The sequence below is a fragment of the Canis lupus genome, chromosome 16 (genome assembly GCF_048164855.1).
Source record: "Canis lupus baileyi chromosome 16, mCanLup2.hap1, whole genome shotgun sequence".
Classification (NCBI taxonomy): domain Eukaryota; kingdom Metazoa; phylum Chordata; class Mammalia; order Carnivora; family Canidae; genus Canis; species Canis lupus.
The window spans coordinates 27,058,210-27,081,391 of NC_132853.1; the positions used below are offsets into that span (position 1 = coordinate 27,058,210).

Below are 23,182 nucleotides of genomic sequence, written 5' to 3' on the forward strand. Positions count from 1 at the left end.
ATTGGAATAAAGGTCATTATATATCTTCCATTACAGATGAACAGTGGTCACTAAATGATCCAAATAAACATCAGCATGAATATTTAGGCCAAGGTTAAAACAAGAACAAGGAATCAAATCACAGGAAAGCATTGCAAAGAAGCCTTTTATTTGGGTTTAGCTAAACCTCAAAATGAAAGGGATGTAAGAGTCAAATACTTCAAATGAATTCTGAAGAATAACATGGCTCCATCCTAACAAATTTTTCTTTTTTCAAATTGTCTACATACCTTATAACATCGTGTATGGCAAGGCACTTTAAGGTCAGAACTACAGATGTCAAACTAGTTCTCTTAATCTCAGGGATCACATGGTCAGGCATACACTGGTTCCAAAAATCTTTACTATAGATCCGAAAGCATTTTCCTGAGGAAGTCCTGCCAGCTCGGCCACTTCGCTGTAACGCCTCACTCCTTTAGAAGCAGAAAAAGAGAAGTCCCCAAAACATACTGTAAATTTCCTAAGTAGTTAACATCATACCCCTAAAACAGTTAAAAATTATCTATCAAGTTGTTTTTTGAACAAAAAAAGCTTGACATAGAAACTTACTTTGAAATTGGAACCACCTCCAGGATGTCCAACCCTAATCTGGGATTGTGATTTAACTGCTTCACAAAGCCACCATCTACCACATATCTAAGAAAAACGAAAACCAGTTAAGTTTCTAGAAAATAAGACTTGATTTTTAGCTACTTTGGATTCTCCTTTTCTACCAAACTAACAACTACATGATGACTTTTATATTAAACGTAAAGCCTAAAAGTCAAGAAATGAGAATACCTGTACATCACTAATGGAAATGTACAATGATTAAGCCAAAGTGCAAAATGGTTTGAAGCTTCCTCTAAATGTTAAACACAGAACCACATGACCCAGAAATTGCATTCTTAAGTGTGTCTCAAAAGAACTGAAACAAGTACTCAACCAATATTTGTAGGCATATTTTTGTAGAAGCACTATTCATAAGAGCCAAAAGGTAAAAATAATCTAAATGTCTATTAACTATTAAAGGATAAATGGATAAACAAATTATGGTATACACATACAATAGGATATTATTCAGCCATTAAAACAAATAAAGTGTTGATACATGCTACAGTGTGGATAAACCTTGAAAGCATAAGTGAAAGAAGCCAGACACAAAAGGTCACATACTATATGACCATTCATATGAAATATCCAGAATAAATCTCCATAAAAACAGAAAATAGGTTGGTGGTTGCCAAAGGCTGGAATGGAGAGGAGCATAGGGAATAACTGCTTAAAGGATACAGGGTTTTACTTTGGAGCAATAAAAATGTTTTAGAAGTAGAGATAGTGTTAGTGTTTATACAACACTATAAATGTATTAAATACTGATTGTTCACCTTTAAATGTTAATTTTACATTATGTGAATTTCTCCTCTAAAAAACAAACTTACAAGACACATCTAGACCACTCTAATAGGTTCAGAACCTAATTCCAGGTAGCCTTTAACAATAGCATTTAAATCAATAAAACAGAGAACAAGTCAGGTAAACAACTAAGTTAGGAATAGAAGTAAGTCTACCATTCACTAAAGGAACATTCCAAATATTATTTGGAATATTATTATAAATAATATATATATATTATAATATATTATAAAAATATTTAATGACTTTTGTCTTTACTGGAAACAGAAAATTAAGAGGTTAACCTACTCTGAAGAAATGACAGCCCTTAGTGAAATATTTATTTTTAAAGTAAAGGAGAAAAGCAAAGGAAATTAAATTTCCTCTCAGATCCAGGTGATCATTTTACCCAAAAGAAAGATAAAGGATCTTTGAGGGATCCCTGGGTGGCGCAGCGGTTTGGCGCCTGCCTTTGGCCTAGGGCGCGATCCTGGAGACCCAGGATCGAATCCCACATCGAACTCCCAGTGCATGGAGCCTGCTTCTCCCTCTGCCTGTGTCTCTGCCTCTCTCTCTCTCTCTCTCTCTCTGTGACTATCATAAATAAATAAAAATTAAAAAAAAAAAAAAAAAAAGAAAGATAAAGGATCTTTGAGATTTAGGTCTAGTCTTCCTGTGGCAAACAGACAGACTTTTAGTTAAAGACACAAAATATACTGGATAAAAGATAAATATCCAAAAGGACTGTGGTTCAATAGGGTAAAAGAACTTCACATTAACTATCAGTCTAGACTTAAAATTTCCCAGTGTTTCTCCATTAAGTATACTCAAAAATTTGATGGCATCATTGATTACATTAAAAATAAGAGACTCACATCATAGTTCATTTCACAAAAAGGTGAGAAAAGTGAGCAACAGTACCTTCAGCTAAACACTTGGATATACAACACTTAACTCCACCAAGTGCAGGTGCCAGGTGAGAAAGAAATATCAAATCATCTTAGATATATGCTGATAATGAGTATAGAAAAACAGCTTTGTGTTTTTTTTGTTTTTTTTTTTTTTATGATAGTCACACAGAGAGAGAGAGAGGCAGAGACACAGGCAGAAGGAGGAGCAGGCTCCATGCACTGGGAGCCCGATGTGGGATTCGATTCCGGGTCTCCAGGATCGCGCCCTGGGCCAAAGGCAGGCGCCAAACCGCTGTGCCACCCAGGGATCCCAGAAAAACAGCTTTGGCTTTCTATTCAATGAATAATGAAACCCATAAAGCATGACACATAATCTTAAATTTGGGAAGAGAAAGCTACAAATTGCCAAGTTCAAGTAGTTAAAAGTATGATCAAGAATACTACGTGTAGGGCACCTGGGTGGCTCGGCAGTTAAGTGCCTGCCTTTGGCCCAGGGCGTGATCCTAGAGTCTCAGGATCGAGCCACAACGGGCTCCCTACATTGAGCCTGGTTCTCTCTCTGACTATGTCTCTGCCTCTGTGTATCTCTCATGAATAAATAAATAAAACCTTAAAAAAAGGGGGGGGGGGGAATACTATGTGTACCTCCCACTCCATTTCCTAACCATGGCAATCAATAATTATTAAAAATGGTAGGTGATTACAAGTAGGTGAGAAGGAAATTAGTGGAAGGCACCAAGGAGCAAACTCAAAGCTAAGTGGCTTAAAAGTTGTACCTGATTCCATCTATTGTCAAAGATGTTGCAGAAATATTGGTGGATATGACACATTTTCTAATTCCAGGTGGAGGTGGCAAAAATATTCTTCTCTGTTGATCTAAAATACATGTAAAGAGCAAATGTTAATTTACAACATGCATTTATCAAATTCCACGTTTGAAAAACTTTCTTTTCATTAAAAGTTATGTTTCCTTCACCTCTTTAACTATCTTGAATTCAAAATAGCAAAATTTATCTTTGCTCCTTTTACTGCTAACTTTTTTAGATCTATTAAACCACAGATTATTATTGCTAAAATAAACCCTATAACAAAATTTATATAGGTCTATGGCTCCCTTTGAGTATATTTAAAAACTGTGGCCCTCTTCTCCATTAAAAGGCACATATGTACACACATACACAAATTTCAAATAACTTCAGGGTGTTCAGGGACTCTCTGAAGCCCATCCAATGACTACACATTCAGGACCTCTCTCTACCTCAAAAACTGATTAGCTAAATGGTTTTTACTTTTTGGGATATTTTTCTAATGCCCACCTCTCTAAGCAAGTAACACAACAGTCATTTCCCCTACCCACACATTCTGAAGAGTGAACCCCAACAAGCAATGCTTATACTATAGTACCCTGTTGCTCCAGCCATAGTTTATGGCACTAAAGATAAACATCTCCCCAAAGTGGGAGCAATCTGATTCTCCTGAAATTTGGAGTAAGATCCAGGAGATGCTCTATTTGATTGGCTAGTCTCTTACAAAGAGGAAAAATGAACTTGTGAACCTAGGGAAGTGGTTAATGCACATGGAGGAAAGCCATGAAAGTTGACAGAGTATTTCTGAGTTCCTGGCTCTTCCCAGCACTTGAGAGGACTGGGTGTAAAATAAGTAGTAAGACAGATTTAGCCAGACTTGCTCTCTGCCAGGTTAAGCACAAAATAAGACAAGAGGGTTAAGAATGTTTGCAAGGAAATGATTACAGTATAGGTGAAAGAAAGTAAGTAAAGGCCCGATAAAGGACATGTGTCAATGCATTCTGAAAATTGTTGAATTACAAGCAGTAGAGTATTAGGCAAAAACAGAAAGTAATCATCAGAAAGATGTTTAAAACTGAGATCAGAAATGATGGTAATGACAAAGTCTAGGATGGAAAGCTTCTGGACGGGTGGCTCAAGTGGGACAAAGCAAAAGATCATTTAAGTTATAGAGATCAAGGAACTTCAAAGCAAGAGATTTGTTTGGACGGATCACAGTACTTCAATAATCTCCAAAAATTAGGAGTGATCATTTCATCGAGTACACAAGTCAATCTATTGGGGGTATAAAAAGAAATTAATAGCATTTTTATATGTTTCATAACTTTTTAAACTGTTATATATTTACTATTGTACATTAGAAGAGTAAGTATATATGTAAGAAGAAAAATAATTAAATGCCTGGATATATTTATTTTCCACAATTATGCCCATATTTGCTTACAAAATTCATCTTTTCTACATAAGCAATCTCAAATTGTTTTCTTTTCAGTCGCTGAGAAAATCTTAACAAAACCTGTTCCCAAATAAAATCTTAAAAAGATCCAAGTGTTCCCAGTATATATAACAGAACAAGCTTGAACTACTGTAAGGGAGAAAAAGAGTGGCACAGATGAGCATAGTGTTAAAAATCAGGGAACTAGGCCAATCATCTCATTTTATAGATGAGAAAACTAAATTCCGGAGAGGTCAATGACTTGCTAAGATTTACACACAGATGGACAAGTTTGAAACCAAGTTGAGTAATGCTGCTATTCTTCCACATTATTCAGAAATTAATTTCACAAGTAAAAAAGTGCTAGAAAGGCAGTTTATAAAAGATCTGTGGAGAAGCTTTAAGGTGAATACAAAAATAATTCCAAAAAGACCTATTTCTTTTACAGTTTTTTGGCAAAAAACTTAAGTGTTAAGAATTATTTTTCAAGTATTAGACTTAGGTAGCTCATTTCTTCCAAATGGTTCAAAAGAGTTTTATACTACTTTGTAGTTCACATTATGTTTATACATTATTTATGATCTACTTATTCTACCACAGTGTTGTTCCATGGAACAAGGACTTTCTTTTATTCAAGACATATCCCCACTACCTAGAACAATATCTAGACCACAGAAAGTGTCCAAGAGAGTTCAATGAATTGATAAATAAAAAATGCATTATATAAATAAGTTAAGACCCTTTCTACCTTTAAAATTCCACACTACCCTAAAATTTGCATACATTAAAAATGGCCTTTCTGAACATATTTATCTAGTCCATTTTTCAATCAACTCATTTCTAAAAATATCTAATTTTTTAAGTGTTCAGGTCAAACAAAATTTCCGTTTCATTTACCATTTTGTTCACTATAATCAACTGAAAAGTCTTGAAACTGCTGTTTTGACAAGACTCATGTTTATTTCATTTACATTTCACTCCCAGTTTAATACCATATTCCCCAAGTACAAACACATACCAGTTTTCCTTAAGTTTATTTATTTTTTTTTTAGTGATCTCTACACCCAGTGTGAGGCTCAAACTCACAACCCTGAGATCAAGAGTCACATGCTCTTCTGACTGAGCCAGCCAGGAGCTCCAACACATACCAGTTTTATGTTTGTTTATAAAGATTTGGAAAAAAGTTAAATAAACATATCCTAAAGCACATTCTCACTCTTCAAGAAGGAAAGGGGAAACGGAATACTTTCATTAAGATGTAGTAAAGTCCTAGGATGTTATCAGTGAGGGGAGCAGGGGATTGGCTAACAGCTAAGAAAGATGTTCCAAAGTTTACAAAGAAATAAGGATATGAGATATTACTCATAATGAAGGGACACTCCTAGATATATACATATAGCATATTATATGTTAAGACTAACTGAAACTTCCTCACAAAATTTCTTGTCCTGGGAAGCCTAGGTGGCTCAGTGGTTGAGCATCTGCCTTTGGCTCCGGTCATGATCCGAGGGTCCTGGGATCAAGTGCCCCATTAGGCTCCACACAGGGAGCCTGCTTCTCCCTCTCTCTCAGTCTCTCTCTGCTGCTTTCTCGGTCTCTCATGAATAAATAAATAAAATCTTTAAAAAAAAGAATTGTTTTTTTTACCTTTAAAATCTTTAAAAATTTAAAAATCTTTAAAATTTAATTTTATTTTTTATTTAAATTTTTAATTTAATTTCTTGTCCTGGGATGCCTCGGTGACTCAGTGGTTGAGCATCTGCCTTTGGCTCAGGTCATGATCCCAGGGTCCTGGGATCGAATGCCCCATTAGGCTCCACACAGAGAGCCTGCTTCTCCCTCTCTATCTCTGCCTCTTTCTCGGTCTCTCATGAACAAATAAATAAAATCTTTTAAAAAAAGAATTGTTTTTTATCTTTAAAATCTTTAAAAATTTTAAATCTTTAAAATTTAATTTTTTATTTAAATTTTTAATTTAATTAAATAAAATTTAATTAAATTTTTTATTTAGATTTTAAATTTTAATTTTAAAATCTTTAAAAAAAAGATTTTATTTATTTATTCATGAGAGACACACAGAGAGAGGCAAAGACACAGGCAGAGGGAGAAGCAGGCTCCCTGCAGGGAGCCTGATGTGGGACTGGATCCCAGGACTCCAGGATCATGCCCTGGGCCCAAGGCAGGCACTAAACCGCTGAGCCACCCAGGGACCCCCAAATAAAATCTTTTTTAAAAAATTTTCTTGTTCCAAGGTCCCCCATAAAGATTCCAAAGAACTATTTCTGAGAGAAGGAAAAAGAAAGAGAAGAAAAAAAAGAAGGTAACTTAAAGTAGTAAACAGAAACTGTTTCTTGGCGGGGGGGAAGATGACAGTTTTGAGAAGAAAGAGGTACAACACTGCTAAAACTGTACCCAGCTTCCCTCAAGAAGTTAGTTTTGGGTGAGTAAAAATGTCTTAAGAATTCTCACTAACACAGCTGAAAATCAAATTCCTGACACAGAGAAAAGGCTTGAGATAATCAGTAAGTGCAATTAAAAAAATAACTAGAAGGAAGCTAAAAAACACAGAACACAGGCAATCCAACATAAGAATAACTGAAGTACAGAAACCAATAAATAGATAAAAACTATATTCAAAGATACAACGTGACAGTTTCTCTGAAATAAAGAATTGAGTATTCAGATCAAAAGAACATATATAAAAGTTCATCTTGGTTGTGGTGGTCATTGTACAGGTATGTACATTTGTCAAAACTCATTGAACTTGAAACGCTCATAGTTTGTTACATATAAATGATACCCCAATAAAGTTGATTTTTTAAAAAAGCACATCAAATTCCAGGAAATTCTGATATAAAACGCTCAACACCAAAAATTTCCTAATTAAAACCACTGAATTTTAAACATAAGAGAAATTTTCAGGCAATCAGACAGAAAAAGCAAATCACTTACTAGGAAGGGGGAAAAAAAAATCAGGCTGCCCTCAGACTTCCGAACTGTGGCAACATTATAAGTCAGAAGACAAGTGGACAATATCTACCAAGTTCTAAGGAAAAGAAAGTGTGACCCAAGAACATAAAATCCAGTCACAATATAGTTCAAGTATACAGGCAAAAGCCAGATATTCTCAAACATAAAAGAGTAATAACAAAAATAATACTCAAGAGCTCTTCTATTAAAAAAAAAAAAGTGAACAAAACCCAGGAAAATGAAAATTAACCAAAAGTAACTTATTTTATCCTAAACATTTTATTTACTTGGCAGAGAGAGAGACAGAGAGAGAGAGAGAGAAAGAACATAAGCAGGGGGAGCAGCAGGCAAAGGGAGAGGGAGAAGCAAATTCCCTGCTGAGCAGAGCCCAAGGTGGGGCTTGATCCCAGGACCCTGGGATCATGACCTGAGCCTAAAGCAAACACTTAACTGACTGAGCCACATAGGCACCCTTAGCCAAAAGTAACTTCAGAATGGAAAAACCATGGTCAACAGGATTGATGATAAACACCTAAACAATGTAAAAATAACTAACAAAAATCAGAAGGGAAAGATACAGAAAAATCAAAGTATTTAAATCTTTATCTTCCAAGTCAGATGATCAGCAGATAAGATCTCCAATCTTCTAAAAAGAAGTGATTAACTTCAGCCTCTTAAAATTTTTCATCTTTTTAAACTTGAAAGCAACCTTTTTTTTTTTTTAAAAGGAACATTTTATATCATATTCTCAAGTGGTAAAGAGTTACTTGACATTTAATAATTCCTTCAAGTATATTTACATAAAATTAAAAACGTTTTGGGACACCTGGGTGGCTCAGCAGTTAGGCAGTTGCCTTCGGCTCAGGTTGTGATCCCGGGATCCAGGATCAAGTCCCACACTGGGCTCCTGTGAAGAGCCTGCTTCTCCCTCTGCCTATGTCTCTGCCTCTCTGTGTCTCTCATGAATAAATAATCTTTAAAAAATAAAAAAATAAATAAAAACACTAAAAAAAATAAAAACTTTTTAAAAAAGCAAATAACAGTATAATCTCACTTTTAAAAAGTATTTCTATCAATCCACCTATTTGTTTGCTTATCCTTCTGCATGTACACACACACACACACACACACACACACACGGTTATTTTTATATGAAGGAACTTGAAGTGATTACTTTCACCTTTGTAACTTTGGACACTGCTTGAATTCATTATAATGAAATTATATCATTTTTCTTTGAATAATTTTTCTTAAAGGAAAATTGGAGCAAAAATATGGAGACACTAAGAGTGTTAATTCTGCACAGTGGCAAATGGATTGTTTCTGTACTTTTCTATTCTTTAAAATTTTCTAAATTTTTAGAAATTTAGAAGGGCTAAAAGAGAAAGGACTTTAATGTTTTAAAGAGAAAAACATTAAAGAACATGTATAACAAAATGCCATTTTTCTTAGAAAAACTTAACAATAATATACACTTAAATATATAAAACAAGTTTAGAACAATATACCTCAGAATACTAGTAGTGATTATCACTTAACCATGTTGGTGAGATTTAATTATCTTACTTTTCTGACTTTATTTTACAACTACATACTCTACAACTATGTGCTCTTTACAACTATGTATGCTTTTAAGACAAAAGAAAATTTTTCCCACTTGGAGAGACTCCATGTAGAGTAAAAATTTTTATGCGAAGCTCACTAGCCTTATTTTCTCTCATCTTTAATCTTAACGTGTAAGGAAAGTATCACTGAAAATTCAAATTCTAGATACCTGCCAAATTGAGATGTCTTCATTTTGCAAGAAACCAAGCAAGCAAGCAAGCAAGCAAACTACTTTTGGATTAATACAAAAGTATTAATCTTTTAAAATACTATATACAATACAAGGTAAAGCTCCTTTCCTTTTCCTCATATATTCTGAAAACACAAGTACTATTTTTCACCTCCTACTGAATAACCAGTTATCAAATGCAGGTTTACCATGTGACCTCAGAAACATTACTTAGTCTCTATCCAAAAAAAAAAAGAGGCCTAATTATGCAAGAAAAATAAATATGGGTATGTGTGCATTTTTCTAGAGAAAGAAACCATGGCTTTCATGATCTTTTAAAAAGAATATGAGACTCCACCCTCTAAAAAGGCTAAGAAGCACTGAGTTTAGATAATTGCTTTCAGTGCTAAAATTGTCAAATTCCATGCAAATATTTTTTGCTTATGAAGTAACAGGTATATTTCAGTAAACCTGATGAACTGCAAAATCTTAAACAAAGGAGGGAAGACAGAAGAGCAAAAAGGTTTGAGGAAACAAGAATAAGGTCCTAGACACAGCTAGCACTTGATATAAGACTTCACAGAATGTCTAACAGAAAGTGAAAAATCTGGAACTCAGATTAAAAAATACTGCCTACACTATGAGCTTGAGAAAACTACCACAAAGGGTAGGGGTTAGGAGTTTAGCCCAGGGAGTAGGATCATATAATCTTGGCAGTAAAAGGGATACCAGAGCACCTCTTCACATTTGACAGTTGAAAATTTTTTATGTCAATTAGGTATCTTAAGATGTCCCTTTAAAACAGCCACCCTCATGGCTAACAGAAATAAAAGCAAATACAACATATTCACCTCATAATCTTCACTTATTTACTAAACCTAGATCTGAGTCATTTTTGATTCACCCTTCACAACAGGCTACAGGCAGGAAACCCTTCTTCCCTCTCCTCACTCCCAAGTACAAGTTTTCTATTCCTAAAAAATAATGGGAAATAAAGGAAATAACATATCCCCACCACCCAAAGTAGCAATAATAAAGAAAATAAGTGCTGTCTTGTATTAGCCAGGCTTAAAAAAAAAGCCTAAGATCCCAGGAACTTACCACTCCCAACTTCATTTCACCCATTACTCAGTACCTTATCAGCTCCATTTGAATGCCTCTTTGCATTGTTATAAATTGCTCCAGTAAATATTACTATGCTCATGATGGATCACCAGTATCTGGCCCTCATAGAGCCCTTGGAACCAGAAGGGAAACTAAAATAAACAAAGCCCTTCAGTAATGGCTCTACCAATACCCAGTTCTACATCTTTACCGTTCACATATATACACCAACACAGAAATCTCATACACTGGGAATTAAGGCTGAAAGCAGGCTGAAATCACACTGGAAAGATAATGAATGCCAAGTTATTAAGTCAGCATTTTAATTGTTGGTAATAAGAAATGGCTGAGATACCCAACAGGAAACTGACATGATCAGAGTTGTGCTTCTGAAAGATTATGCTTACCACTGCAGGTAGGATGGTAAGTTACATCAGGGAAAACAGGTTAGCAGGTTATGTTAACAACTCAGGAAAGGAAATTGAGGATCCCAACTCTAATGATGACAATGAAAAACGAAAATGAATGAATGAATGATCTGGACAGGACAAAACAAAAATAAAAACACCTGCAGGAGTTGTCACTTATTTGGTCTGAATGATCACAGATGATATGATGCACAGTCTAGAAAGCCTTGTGAGGAGATCCAGGAATTCTAGACTACAGGAGTGAGACTTAAATAGAGATAGTCATCCATACAGAAGTGATAGGGTGAGTCCTGGGAGTCAACCTCTCCAAAACAAAGAATTCCAAGGAAACAGCAAGCTAAGGATAAAACCTTAAAAAAGTAGTCACATTTAGAGAGGAACAAAGGCTGGGAAGGGTGAGAGGGTAACATACTTAGAGAAAGAGTGGTCAGGAGAACCAGGTAATTAAATATTATCCCAGAGGACAGCATTTCAAGGAGACTTATCATCACAAAACCAAAATACAAACTATTGAAAAAAAAAAAAAAAACACATGAGATTTGAGAAAGAAGAGGTCATTAGCAACCTTTAATAATATAAAAACTGGGGTTTAGAACATTAAACAAGACTCAATAGCAGACTCAGCATGTTATTTTCAATGTGACAATAACAAAGGAAAGAATGAAATTATTTATATAGAAAAATATATTTATATTATTAATGGTTAATAACAAAGCAACTGTAATGAGTTTTGAATTACCTTAGCAGTTAACAAAGTAAATTATGAAGGAGTCACCAGATCAAATTCCAGAAAACAATGAGAACCTTAATTATCTAATAATGACTCTAAGAATTCCCTTAAAGATATAAAAACCTAAAAATAGATTTCAAAATAATAAGAGATTTCAAAAATAGCATGTTGTCTATATTTACCAAAACACATATTCCTAAACGTTTTTTGTTAATGTAAAATTAAGAACCTCTACTCAACAAAAATAAAAACACATATAAAACATAAAAACATTCAAATGCTTTTTACATTATATTAAATGCTAATCACCACCAAACTCTAATTTCCCTTTAGTTTTACATATCAAATTCCATAATCATTTTACTAAACATATTCTAAACCTAATTCAACAATATTTATTATGAACAAATATCCAAATACGAGTTTGCATTTGCTCTTTGAAATTACAAAAGAGGGGGCAGCCCCAGTGGCACAGCGGTTTAGCGCCGCCTGCAGCCCAGGGCGTGATCCTGGGGACTCCAGATCGAGTCCTGCGTGGGGCTTCCTGCATGGAGCCCGCTTCTCCCTCTGCCTCTGTCTCTCTCTCTCTCTGAATGAATTATAAATAAATAAATCTTAAAAAAAAAAATAGGGGATCCCTGGGTGGCACAGCGGTTTAGCGCCTGCCTTTGGCCCAGGGCGCGATCCTGGAGACCTGGGATCTAATCCCACGTCGGGCTCCCGGTGCATGGAACCTGCTTCTCCCTCTGCCTATGTCTCTGCCCCTCTCTCTCTCTCTCTCTCTCTCTCTCTCTGTGTGTGACTATCATAAATAAATTAAAAAATTAAAAATAAATAAATAAATAAAAGATTAAAAAAAATAAATTACAAAAGAGGGATGGCTGGGTGGCTCAGTGGTTGAGCGCCTGCCTTTGGCCCGGGGCGTGATCCTGGGGTCTCAGGATCGAGTCCTATATTCGGACTCCCTGCATGGAGCCTGCTTCTCTCTCTCTGCCTATGTCTCTGCCTCTGTGTCTCTTGTGAGTAAATAAATAAAATCTTTAAAAAAAAAATGAAATCACAAAAGAACACCATCATTCTTGAAAAGTAGACTAATGTGTGCTACTTCAAAAGAAAACAAACACAGTGTTTAGTCACAGATGTACCTGGATGTATATAATTTCTAGAAATTCTTTGGCAATGCTAAATTAGTTTTAACTTACGGCACTACTATCAAGATATTATACTCCTAATTTCAAGAAATTACCAATAATATGTTTGTTCTGCTGGGAGAGGACACAGCCCACTCTTAAACAATACCAAGACAGGATGTCCAAGGCTCCTAAAAAAGTGAATATGGAAAGACTGGAAAAAAAAAAAATAACTTCTCTCAAGGAATGCTGGTTCCCTTAAAGTTCTATTTCATGATCTGGGTATTGGTTACAAAAATGAGTTGTTTATAAAATTAACTGGCTGAACACTTAGGATCTGTACACTATTTGTACATGTGATTATCAATTAAAAAAAATTAGTCAAATTTTCTATTCTAGTGAGGAATTACCTGTTGTCATAGATCCATAACATGGCAATATTAACAAACCATCCAGAGTTGTATCTTGAACATCATAATCATAATCAACAGACTCTGCCATCTGAAAAAGTAACTCACAACTTTTTTCAATTTCAAACTGACCTGAAATGACGGAGGGAAAGTAACATCAGCAATTGAACAGCAAAATTAATTTAAGAATGAAAAAAAAGCATTCTAGATTAAAATTATTATTTTTGCATACTAGTTATTTTCAATTGCATTTTATCTAAAAAAGATGAACACATAATTGTAACAAATCTCAACAATATGGGGGATCCCTGGGTGGCTCAGCGGTTTAGTGCCTGCCTTTGGCCCAGGGCACGATCCTGGAGTCCCGGGATCGAGGCCCGCGTCGGGCTCTTGGCATGGCATGGAGCCTGCTTCTCCCTCTTCCTGTGTCTCTGCCTCTCTCTCTATGTCTATCATGAATAAATGAATAAAATCTTTAAAAAAAAAATCTCAACAATAAAATTAATAGAACACTACTTTCCAAGGAATTTAAACATCTATAGAAATAAAAATGTTTATAATCTTCAAGCCTTTCTCTCATTTTGCTAATACATTATCTGAGGAAGACTCAGTAAAGCTAATCATAAATATAGGAGAATCTAGTCCAGGAGATACTGCATTTAGGTGTATTTCAAAATACTTAAGTAACCTGAAAAAGGCAGAGATTGCTACAATGTCTCACTTCTGACATCTGTACAAGCAGAGTAGGAGGTGAACCATGAAATGACTCATTTCTGTTAGTGGGATGCTGCTAATTGAAGAATCACACCAGTTTAGGATTTAACTAATCTATTTTTGACTTCCAAAAAAGGCTTGTCTATGAGACATGGATTCAACACCTTATGTACTGCTTTCACACAGTACCATCCCACCACTCAAAAAAAGGAACTAGTAGGATGTCTTTTGACATAAAGGAATTAATCATTCAGACCCAGGACCATTTAGTGTTAGAATAGCTCTACAGAAGATAGACTAATAAAAAAATTAATAGTTTACCATTTAATATCTTTTTACTAAAAGGTCAGTGTGTTTTATATATGTTTTACTAATGAGACTGGCAGTTTTTACAGCAGTATAGAATTATCTTATATATCTTATATAAGATAGAATATCTCAAACTATTCAGATAATCATACAAAGCTAAGGCAATATGAATTAAAGCCCAGATTTCCCAACAAAGGTAACACTCTATTTTGGTGCCACATTGCATTCATAAATAGTAACATTTAAACCTGATACTGAATTCTCACCAGTTAGAAAAACCAAGATGTCTCCAGCCATTTCATTCAAATGGATATCCATGGTCACTTTCACAATCTAAAGCAAGAAACAAGCATAATACATTGATGGAAATGCAGTCCGCCACTCCCAACCACCTCCCCTTATTCCACAGAAAAATGAAATTTGAGTGTCAAAAGTTCTAGAACCGGGCAACCAGGTGGCTCTGTATGTTAAGAGTCTGCCTTTGGCTCAGGTCATGATCCCAGCTCCTGGGATCAAGCCCTCTGTCAGGCTCCTTGCTCAGTAGAGAGCCTGCTGCTCCCTCTGTTTGTGCTTATAATCTCTCTCTCAAATAAATAAATTTTTAAAATCTTTTATTTTTAAAGATTTTATTTATTTATTCATGAGAAACACAGAGACACAGGCAGAGAGAGAAGCAGGTTCCTGGCGAGCAGCCAGATAATGGGACTTGACTCTGGACCCAGGATCATGCCCTGAGCCAAAGGCAGATGCTCAACTGCTGAGCCACCCAGGCATCCCAAATTTTAAAAATCTTAAAAAAAAAAAAGTTCTAGGACCTATAAGGGCTACTATTAAAATAAAAGGGAAAAAAGGACTTACTGAACTACTCAATTAGAATCACAAATATAAAAAAAGACATAAAAAGGATGCCAAATAATACCGCTTGAATATATGCAGTATTTTCTCTGTCTCGTGGGCCAATCAAATTGCAGAATTTTTCTCTGACTGGATAAAGCCTTCCAGGTATATCAAATATTGGACAATTTCCAAAGAATGCTGAGAGCTTGGCTAATTCCATAGTTGCTGACATCACCACGACCTTCAAATGTTCCTTCCTATTAGGAGACTTCTCTTGAAATAACTTCTTCAATAAACCAAATAAGATGTCCTAGAAAAAGAAGTAAATTTCTAGTAAGTCAAAAGTATACCTAACAACCAACTTATTTGAAATATTTTGCTTTCCTAACCAAAGAATTCCTATTTCAATACATTAAAATGTAAGTAAGACCAGGCAATTCTCAACAGGGTAAAAGCTACCCCAGATAAGTCAACTAACAAACAACCAGTATATTAAAATACTCACTGTAGTTAGAGTTCTCTCATGGGCTTCATCTAAAATGATGACACTGAACTTGGTAAGATTTGGATCTCCCAGAATATGTTTCAGTAAACATCCATCAGTCATATATTTGATTGCAGTTTCCTAATGTTCAAACAGCAGAGTATATCAACTTATATATAGAGAGAGTGTTACAGAAATTCACCCCTGCTTCATAGACTAAATTCCCCCCAAGTGTACAGACATTAAATGATCCAACTAATCTGACTAAATAAAAAAGTACATAAAATCTTCTAATAACAAGAATAGTACATTGTAGAATTTGTCATCTATACAGGGACAGAGATAAGGAACTAAGGTGAATGTTCTGGGATAAAGCAACAAAAGGGACTAATCAATAAGGAGATATAAAGTAGTCAGGGAAAGTGGTAAGATAATGCAATAGCTTCTTCCTGTGAGCAAGTTGTGAGAAACACAATGAAATGGGATCCATCTCCCTGTCTCAGCCAGTTTTAAAGGACTCAGGAGAAAAGGTAGAAGAAATGGTCAGGTGCAATTTCCTCTCACTCTCTTCCTTCCTGATGATTTGCTTATCTTAAAAAGTGTCAGCCAATTAGCATTAAAACAAGGTGAGAATAAGGCCCAAAGGCTAGAAGTTAACAACAGTATATACATAAAACAGAGGAAGAAAAAAGAAAGAAAATTCCCTAGCAGTAACACTAGGAATGCAAATATAGCATTTTGGGGAGTCACTGTGTGCCTTAATTGATGGCCATTCCTATTAGGGACTGTATTTAAATAGGGATTGTTTTGTATCTTGTACACTAACTATAACCATTAACTATTAAAAAGAAAACAATTTTAAACTTGTGTCATGAATACAGATGATACTTGCTTATAACACAGATGATACTTGCTTACTGACTTTGCTAAGTTATCTGTTTTCCACTGACTTCAGGAATACAAATATATAATATGGATGAACCTTGAAAACATTATACTAAATGAAACAATCTAGACACAGAGGAAAATATTGTAAGATTCAACTTATATGAGGTACTTAGAAAAGGCAAATTTGTAAAGACAGAAAGTAGAATAGAAGTTATCACAGGCTGGAATGGGGGAGTCAATGTTTAGTAAATACAGTTTCTGTTTGAGATGATGAAAACGTTCTGAAAATAGATAGTGGTGATGGATACACAAACTGAATATATTTTACACCAATGAAATGTAACACCTAAAAATGGTTAAAATAGTTACCATTTAGTACAATACAAAATTGTTTTAGTACAATAAAATATTGTTCTAAAGAATACAAATGTAAGTTTCAGATAAAAAAAACTTAAAATAAGAGAATCCTTAAAAAATATATACCTAACTGTCCCTTATAAAATTAATTGAGAAGGGAGAAAATAGTAAAACTACTAGACACTTAAGAGCTAAATCATTTAACAAAGGGCATCAAAAATTACTTCTAATATGAGTCCTTATTTCTTTAAAATATAAATGCAGATTTGAAGTTAAATCTTTCATAACTTTCTCCAATCTTTCTATAAGTTTACAGAACTTAAATTGCAATAAAACTTTTGTACCTTAGAGCTGCAATCATCGAAACGAACTTGGTACCCTACTTTGGATCCCAAAGCACATTTCATTTCTTCAGCAACCCTCTGAGCAACTGATATAGCAGCTACTTTTCGTGGTTGAGTCACACCAATCATACCATGTTGTGAAAACCCTATCAAAACCAAAGGTAAAAAACACAAAATTGTTAGTAATTGCTTCCATTTAGAGCTAAACTGTTTCTGACCAATCAACACAAACTGTTTAAAGGTTTCCAAAAGAAAACTCTGCAAATTAAAAACACACTGTTTTAAAGATTTATTTTTGCCACAGAAGTTTAAATATATCACCTTTCTTAGATTCTTTTTTTTTTTTTTTTTTTTTTTACCATTTTAGTATCTCTGAAAGATGTATCTTACAACTTATGGTATTTCTTTATTAATAGGATGTAAAATAGTGGTATGTCTTAGTAAATGGCACATTAGATTTGATGCATCAGAGTAAGTCCGTATCAGCTAAGAAATTTTTATTTTTTATATAATATCCAACATAATTTTGCTCTGCACCAACCTTATGATAGGAAAGTTTTATCATATCGAAGGAAAAGACACTTTAAGGGCAATTTGTTAGCTGGCTTGGTGTTACAGAGTCAGGGAATAAATATTTACCTGATAATACTCTGGAGAAAGAACCAAGAAATATTAATGTCACCAACAGATATCACTATATTTCTGAAAAGTATTTCAATACCTAATGGTTAATAGTCTACTGCAAGACAATTTCATTCTATAGCAGAGAATCAATATCTATCTATAACTGTATTTGAGATTATGGTATTGAAAGTAGAAAAATCGTCATCTGAATTAATTCCTGAATATGAAATAAGACCGTATAAAAGCAGGGAGGATATAGGGAGGTTGTGCCAATAGAAGAATTGGGATTGTAGAGCAAATGGTGGTTATTTGTGCAATACAGAAGTCTTATTAGTTTTTTAAAGGACATATTTTTAAATTCTCCCAATATTATCCCAGAATAAAATTACCTGCTTCATACAGATATTTTGGGAGTTGAGTTGTTTTACCACTTCCTGTATTTCCAGTAACAATAAGGAATGAATTGTCCCTCACAGCTTGAATAAGCTTTTTTCTTTGTTTTTGAATAGGAAAAGTTGGAGTAGTTCCTCCCTCCTGTGATGTGCATCCTTTCTCTTCTGTAATAACAGAAAAACAATTGCACAATTAAAAGGACTGTAAAGGTACATTTGACTCAATTTCCCACAACTGAATAAAGACAACAGAATTTTAGGGCTGGAAGGGATCAATCCATGACTTCTCAGGTAAATCATCTATGTCCAATTTGTATGTGATGGTTTACAAGCCCAGAACAACTTTTTAGTAAAATCTAACAACATGAGCATTTGCTAATGCATGACTCAGAGTACTTGCCAAAGTAAGCCTAGCATAAGCCAATGTATACGCAAGCACACCTATATAGAAGTGCAAAACCCCAATTTTATTAAACAATAGACCAAAACCTAGAACACTGCAGGAAACTCTCAGCTGAATTTAAAAGAGCCACCTGTGTTTGCTTCTGATTCATGGTTCAAGTTAGGTCCCTGTTCAGAGTGACTGATATCCCAGAAGGCCAAGTGGTGGGTAACCATGGAAACTGGCTCCTGGAAACTGGCTCCCTTCATACCATACCCAAAGGCAGGCTGGCGGCCCGACGAGTGGTGGGGGTTGGGGGGGGAGAATAGATGGGTAGAGAACAAAGGCTTTATGAGCCTCTTTACGAGGAGAACGCGTCCAGGCGTTGGGGTTCACTTTTTTGTCCCCCAACAAGGTTTTCACCCAACTTGGATCTGGGACCGCCCCCCTCTAGAGCAAAGTGCTCATTGGACGCAAAGTTCGCCTCCGGCTTGGAGGGCGAAGAGAACGATGCGGTCTCCTCTCCAACTTTTCTTTGCCCGGCAAAGGCGGACTTTTATCCCCCCCAAACCCCCCCCTGCCGAAACTCCCGCTGGCCTCCGCTGCGTCCCGCGGACCGCACCTCTATCAGCGATGGAAACAGCCGAAGGCCGCTCTTCCTGAAGGTCTATTGACCGCTCGCCCTCCTCCTGCCGCCTTGGCGCCCTGCCCGCGACGGCGGGAAACCGGGACATAGACCTGGCCCGGAGCGGAGGTGAGCACGTCCACCGATCTGGGGAGATGGGAGGGGAAAAGAGGAGACGCGCCCTGATGACGTCAAGGTGTTTACTTCCGCGCGTGCGACTAGGAACTAGGGGAGGGAGAGCTGTTAGGTGACGTGGCGCGCCGCCGCCGGAAAGCTTTCCCCACCCACGCGACCCGGCGAGGCCACCGGCGGATGGCCCAGACCCGAGGGTTTCCCGCCACATGCGGGTGTGCGCTGCGCGTAGGGCGTTGATGCCATCCCCCAGGTCCGGAAGGACCCCTTGCTACTTGTGCGCAGAAGAGCCCAGTGACACCGCCTTTTCTAAGCTACTGTGGGCACTGTAACCCTGTTCTGCCTTCGCACACCTAACATGATGTGACCCTTTGCCAGAAGCTGGAGCCTTCCTAGAGTGCGTCATTCCGCAACACATTCTCACCTTGCTCCTGATCTGTTCATTTCAGAACTACTGGGTTTCAGAGCTGAACTTTTAGTTCTGTCGTGTCCAAAGCTTACGTCCCCCACGTTGTTCATTTCTTTCATAGGACCCTACATTTCAATTTGTTTTATTCCCCTTTCCCCCTACTAGACACGAGAGCAAGAACTTCAGAAAACCACGGTACCCTCAGCTCAGCAAACTGATTCAAAATGGGCCATCAATACTTGTTGAGTTTTCTGGATGGTGAATAAATTATTGGTCTTCAGAGAAATTAAGTTCACTTAATGGATATGGATTCCTTGGAAGTCGCACTATCAGAAAAAAATTAAACAAATATGCAACTATCAGAAGCTGGGCAACTTTTTCAGAAGAGGTATTTTGGTGGGCAGATCTTACTGGTATAGAACCTTCCAATTTTGTAGTGTCAATTGTAACAAAATCAATACTAGATGAAGATTGTTTCTTGAGCTTTTCAAACATTCCTATTACTAGAGTTAACCGATACTTAGTGCCAAAGAAGACAACTCAAACTGCCCCTTCATGGTGAACTAAAGGCCAGACTGCTCCTATCTGATCAGGCCTCAAAAGATATCATTGGACTCCAAGATTTCTCTGTGCTCATTAAAAATGTACCAACTGCTTTTACAGGGGACTGATTAACAACTCCTAAAATGCAAATTTTTGGATTTTGAATGATACCAAATGAAATGCAGCTAACAGCTTGGTATCCAAAGCCTGGGTACTACAGGAAAAACCTGGCAATAGAAGTACCTCTCAGATTTCTCTTATCCATTCAAGAATTCTCTCAACCTTCTAGATTCTGTTAGAAATTCAAAATATTACAAATCAGAAAAACAAACCAAGAAAAGAAAAATACATTTGTAGTACAGGCAAGGTATTGGTGAGTACAGGGCAAGGTATTTTAGTATATGGCACCTCTATCAAAGTCACATCATAAGAAAATGAACAGAATCATTTCAGACCAAGAATAGTTAACATTTTTGAGGCACTTAATATTCAAATATTTAATGTGAATTTTTCATTTATTCCTCACAAAATATCAGAGAGATAGATTATTATATCTAATTTTCACATGAGAGAGTCAAGGCTCACATACTTGCCCAAGATAACAAAACAAAGAGGCAATAGGACCAGGATTTGCCATATTAATAACCACTATACTGTAATGAGAGATGGAATTATCTAAATCTTGGTGCCTAATGTGTTTTCTTTCAATGTTTGCAAGTCAGCTATTGTAAAATGACTTCATTCTTGATAGAGAATCACCTCATGAGAGTATCCAGAAAAAAACCCTCAAACCAAGAATGAAGAAAAGTAAAAGTGAAAAACTCAAATGTTGTTTAATGTTAATTTTAAAACCAAGGACATTTAAAACACGTTACCATTAATAGCCACATGCCCCAAGCTACTCCAAATTAAAAGATCAACAATTATTTCCTGCCCAGTGAGTTTGCAGATTACAATGGCAAACAAGATACAAATAGACAGTAAAAATAGAAAACACATGGGTTGAATCTAAGAAGAAATTTTAGTGTTGCAAACAACATTGAATCTATTTCCTGTTATCTATGGGTCACAAGAAAAACCTGAAAGAAGTGATATTTAAAGAAGTGTGAGAAGTATAAACTGCACTGTGCTATTTTATAGGTAGTCTTTCAAAATGTTCTTGAATCCAAGCAATTTGCCTCTGAACATCCAAAAGAAAGGAAGGAGGCTCAATATTAGAGATTTATAAAAATGGAATAGAATTTTAAAATCATCTTCAGGAAAGAAAGGAGAGTATAGAATCAGTGTTACAACTTAAGAGAAATAACTGGAGCATAAGAAAAATTATCAAAGATATTAATTAACAAAATCCAGAAAGTTACAACCCTAGGCAGGGGATGATACGTAAAAAGCTAATCATAACAAGAAGTCACAGCAAGAGAGTGAGTGGTGGTGTCAAAGTACAGGCATATTTTCTAATTCATGAATTTGACCAAAACAATAGTTGTCTTGATAAAGAGAGGCAGAGAGAAAGCAGATTGTGAGTGAGTGAGAAGGGAATTAGAGACCAAATTGAAAATGTACATAATGCATATGGAGATGTTTGATTAGAATCAACTAAAGGAAATGAAAGAAAAGAACAGCCTGAACGAGATGCTACTGCTACAGCGTATATATGATGATTTTAAAGAATGATGATGAAATCATTGAGGTACAATTAGAAGGTATGTTTAGGAAAGTGGAAACACAGAGATACTGATGAAGGGGGGAAAAGTGAGTTCATATTTTGAGAAAGGATCAGGGTTGGAAGAAGCAGAACAAACTTTTAGTGAAGGTAGTATTATAAATCTGCATTTGTGGCAGCTTTGAATACCAAAATATGAATCTGATTGTTTCTCTGTATTTTCCTTCCCTATTTCTATCTTACTTGTAAACCAAGGACCTTTCTTCTTCTCCAGCCCTCAATAGAGTAGAAACAAAGATCCAAGGACACTGCTGACCTAAGGACCAAGACCAGAATGTCCTCTGCATGAAGAACTGGTTATTTTTTCCTCACAAGACTGATAGGACTGGACCTAGGGAGAGGGAAGAGAGAAGGAAGAAAGTAATGAGAAAGGAGGAACAATAAAAGGAATAGAGCCCTCAAAGTGGGCAAGGGAAAAAGGCTTGAAAGTTCTAATGGGAGGAATTCAAGAAGATGAACCATTCTCAAAGGTGGAACCCTCCTTTAAAAATAAATCGGGGATCCCTGGGTGGCTCAGCGGTTTGGCGCCTGCCTTTGGCCCAGGGCGCGATCCTGGAGTCCCGGGATCAGGTCCCGCATCGGGCTCCCGGTGCATGGAGCCTGCTTCTCCCTCTGCCTGTGTCTCTGCCTCTCTCTCTCTCTCTCTCTGTGTCTATCATAAATAAATAAATAAATAAATAAATAAATAAATAAATAAATAAATAAATAAATAAATCTTTTTAAAAAATAAAAATAAATCAAGGTGAGGGATGCCTAGGCTCAGTCGGTTAAGGTCTGCCTTCAGCTCCACTCATGATTCCTGGATCCTGGGATGGCCTCAAGTCAGGCTCCCTACTGGGTGGGGAACCTGCTCTCCCTCTCCCTCTCTGCCTGCCACTCCTCCTGCTTGTTTTCTCTCTCTCTCTCTCTCTCTCTAAAATAAATAAATAAAATCTTTAAAAATTTAAACACATTTTAAAAATAATCTTTCAAATCAATCAATCAATCAATCAATCAATCCAGGTGACCTTTCCAAGTTATTGGCCATGCTAATCAGAGCCAGGGATCCTGAGTCAAGATGCCTCAAATTCAAAGCCTTGTTAAAAAATGTTTGGATCCTGGGCATTTGGGTGGCTCAGTGGTTGAGCATCTGCTTTTGGCTCGAGTTCAGCATCAGGCTCCTCATAAGGAGCCTGCTTCTCCCGCTACCTATGTCTCTGCCTCTTTCTCTCTTTCTCTCTCTCTGTCTCTCTCTCTCATTAATAAATAAATAAAATCTTAAAAAAATAAATAAAATCTTTGGAACCCCATGAGACCTCACTGTACCCA

At 36.2% G+C, this 23,182-nt stretch overlaps 1 protein-coding gene and 1 long non-coding RNA gene across 4 annotated transcripts in view; one reads left to right on the forward strand and one right to left on the reverse strand.

The window, feature by feature from the left end:
• Nucleotides 1-19,255, reverse strand: part of DHX40 (DEAH-box helicase 40) — a 47,449-nt gene extending 28,194 nt beyond the window's left edge. The window contains exons 1-10 of one of the 2 annotated variants that reach the window (XM_072779713.1): nt 19,065-19,255; nt 18,058-18,225; nt 17,045-17,190; nt 15,477-15,596; nt 15,054-15,281; nt 14,401-14,467; nt 13,112-13,243; nt 3,101-3,200; nt 589-675; nt 270-452 (exon numbers count right to left, since the gene is read on the reverse strand). In XM_072779713.1, coding sequence (XP_072635814.1) covers nt 270-452; nt 589-675; nt 3,101-3,200; nt 13,112-13,243; nt 14,401-14,467; nt 15,054-15,281; nt 15,477-15,596; nt 17,045-17,190; nt 18,058-18,225; nt 19,065-19,176 — 1,343 coding nt within the window. In that variant the 5' untranslated portion in view covers nt 19,177-19,255. The remainder of the gene's footprint in view (nt 1-269; nt 453-588; nt 676-3,100; nt 3,201-13,111; nt 13,244-14,400; nt 14,468-15,053; nt 15,282-15,476; nt 15,597-17,044; nt 17,191-18,057; nt 18,226-19,064) is intronic. The other variant, XM_072779712.1, reaches the window with a different exon arrangement.
• LOC140606401 (uncharacterized) lies at nt 18,671-22,712 on the forward strand. 2 transcript variants are annotated; one of them, XR_012008719.1, is made up of 3 exons: nt 18,671-19,196; nt 19,774-19,996; nt 22,070-22,712. It is a non-coding gene; the product is annotated as an uncharacterized lncRNA (long non-coding RNA). The 2 variants fall into 2 exon arrangements; XR_012008718.1 differs by having other exon boundaries at nt 22,089-22,710.
• The last annotated feature ends 470 nt before the right edge of the window (nt 22,713-23,182 follow it).